The 2,048-nt window shown below is 35.4% G+C and overlaps 1 protein-coding gene across 1 annotated transcript in view; it reads left to right on the top strand.

The window, feature by feature from the left end:
• The first annotated feature begins 858 nt into the window (after nucleotides 1–858).
• LOC117110932 (probable U3 small nucleolar RNA-associated protein 11) overlaps nucleotides 859–2,048 on the top strand; it is a 33,293-nt gene continuing 32,103 nt past the window's right edge. The window contains exon 1 of the mRNA XM_033253782.1: nucleotides 859–891. Coding sequence (XP_033109673.1) covers nucleotides 859–891 — 33 coding nt within the window. The remainder of the gene's footprint in view (nucleotides 892–2,048) is intronic.

The following is a 2,048-nucleotide window of genomic DNA, read 5'->3' as shown; positions in this document are numbered from 1 at the left end:
AAAACCAGTGATACAATCATTGAAAGTTGTCTTGCAGAACACAAATTTATTAACAAAACGGATATTTCGATATATATTTATAATTGATACAATACATCATTTTCCATACATATACATAGACCTAACAATAATAATTTAAAATTATAACTTCTTAACTATACGTAGGCCTAACAATAATAATCTAAAATTATAACTTCTTAACTATACGTAGGCCTAACAATAATAATCTAAAATTATAACTTCTTAACTATACGTCTTGAGGCCTAACAATAATCTAAAATTATAGCTTCTTAACTATACGTAGGCCTAACAATAATAATCTAAAATTATAACTTCTTAATTATACGTGAAAACAAATAACGACACCACGAATGGAGCCATAATATGTAGCGCCCCCAACTTGCGTGTTCGGCTTCTTTGGCGATCATAAATTTCTTGATTGAATGCATCCTATCAAAGATATTAGAATACATCTTCTAATCGGTAAGTTAGGCTTTCATAATACATGATATGATTAATATCTAAATAGACAATATAATTTGCGTAATGTTCTATATAGTAAATAATATTGTTTATCAAACTTGGGTACAGTTTGACCAACGATGGGTACGGTTTGATCAAAGATAGGTTCGGGTTGACTAAAATTCTTGGTACGGGTTGACCAAAATTTGGGTACGGTTTGTGGATACGGGTTGGCATGGGTACGGTTTGACTGTAATTCGCCTTGGCTAGCCTCCCTAAGTAGTAGCAGACCTCACTCACCAGCTACTATTGGTAGCCGATCATTTCAAGGGTTGCCAAAGTGCGAGCCAGCAAGTCATCCAGCGAGGCATGCAATAATTCATGCGAGCCATGAACATGAATGTAATTCTTGCGGGACGTGTACCAACAGTGAGATTCATGTGAGGCACACAAAAGTCATACGCTAATAAACATTTGTGCAATTTATAAAACAATTACAATAATGATAATAACTACTTTTAACATATTTTTTTACTATGACTATGAAAAAGCTATGTAATGTTCATTTCACTCAACACTGCCCATTCGCCCCATGCACGGAGGGAGGACCTTATTTATTTTTCACAAAATAAACGTAGGCCTAACTAGCAAAGACAATTAAAAAACATGAAACCAAGTTACACAATTAAAGATTAAACGTCATAATTTAAAATGCATAAAAGACTAATAATAATTAATTTTTCTGTTGAAATTAATAATTTCAAGTACTGTATTTCTTCAAATAAATGCCTGCTTTGAACAAACGCCCCTCGAACAATAATGTCCCTGGGTGCTGGGTAGATTATAATTATTGTATTATTATATAAATTTTTCTTAATTATCTGACTGTAAATGCCAAATAATTTAAAAACAAAGGTATGATTAGCAATCAAATTATAACAATCAATGCCATAGTTGCCATCTTTTCCCAAAAGAAAGTCGTGAGAACTCGCGTTTCGTAGCAACGTGCCACTTGCTGGGGGCCAGGGGAAGAGTCCCCGGAGCCAGGGGAGGGCCCCGGGGGACATGTTGACAAGCATTTGACGCTCGCGCAATCTGAGCATTTTTTCACTACTGATTTGATTGATCTTGGACACTAAATTAAGTCAAGTGTATGGGAACTTAATAAAACCAAAAAGTTATATTCATTTAAATTTGACTAAATGAACTGTACTGTACTGTAAACTTAGGATGAATACCCTACAGTTGCTTGGTGTAAAATTAAAACATTTTTTACGGACTCACTTTAATCATGAATCATGATGTACAGACAGTACATTCACAGAAACAAACAAACAAACCGTGCGCAGTGCATTACTGGGTAATAAAAGCACACTGACGGTAGCGGGCGTAAAGGGCGTTGTTTGTTTACGATTCTAACGTCGAGCGTACGGGGTTTGTACATAGCCTAGTAGTTGGAGAGATAGCTGACATTTATTTAAAGTATTGAGTGCAAAAGGTTTGAGTGTGCAGTTCGATTGTACTTTGCCTACAAATGAAGGAACGGGGCATCTTAAGTTGCGCAATCCTGGGGTTTGGTCCCTAAG

This window comes from Anneissia japonica, unplaced genomic scaffold, assembly GCF_011630105.1.
Source record: "Anneissia japonica isolate Jap-2015-1 unplaced genomic scaffold, ASM1163010v1 scaffold277_len1293397_cov203, whole genome shotgun sequence".
Lineage (NCBI taxonomy): Eukaryota > Metazoa > Echinodermata > Crinoidea > Comatulida > Comatulidae > Anneissia > Anneissia japonica.
Note: the sequence above shows the minus strand (reverse complement) of the source record. Positions and strands in the feature narration are given on the sequence as shown.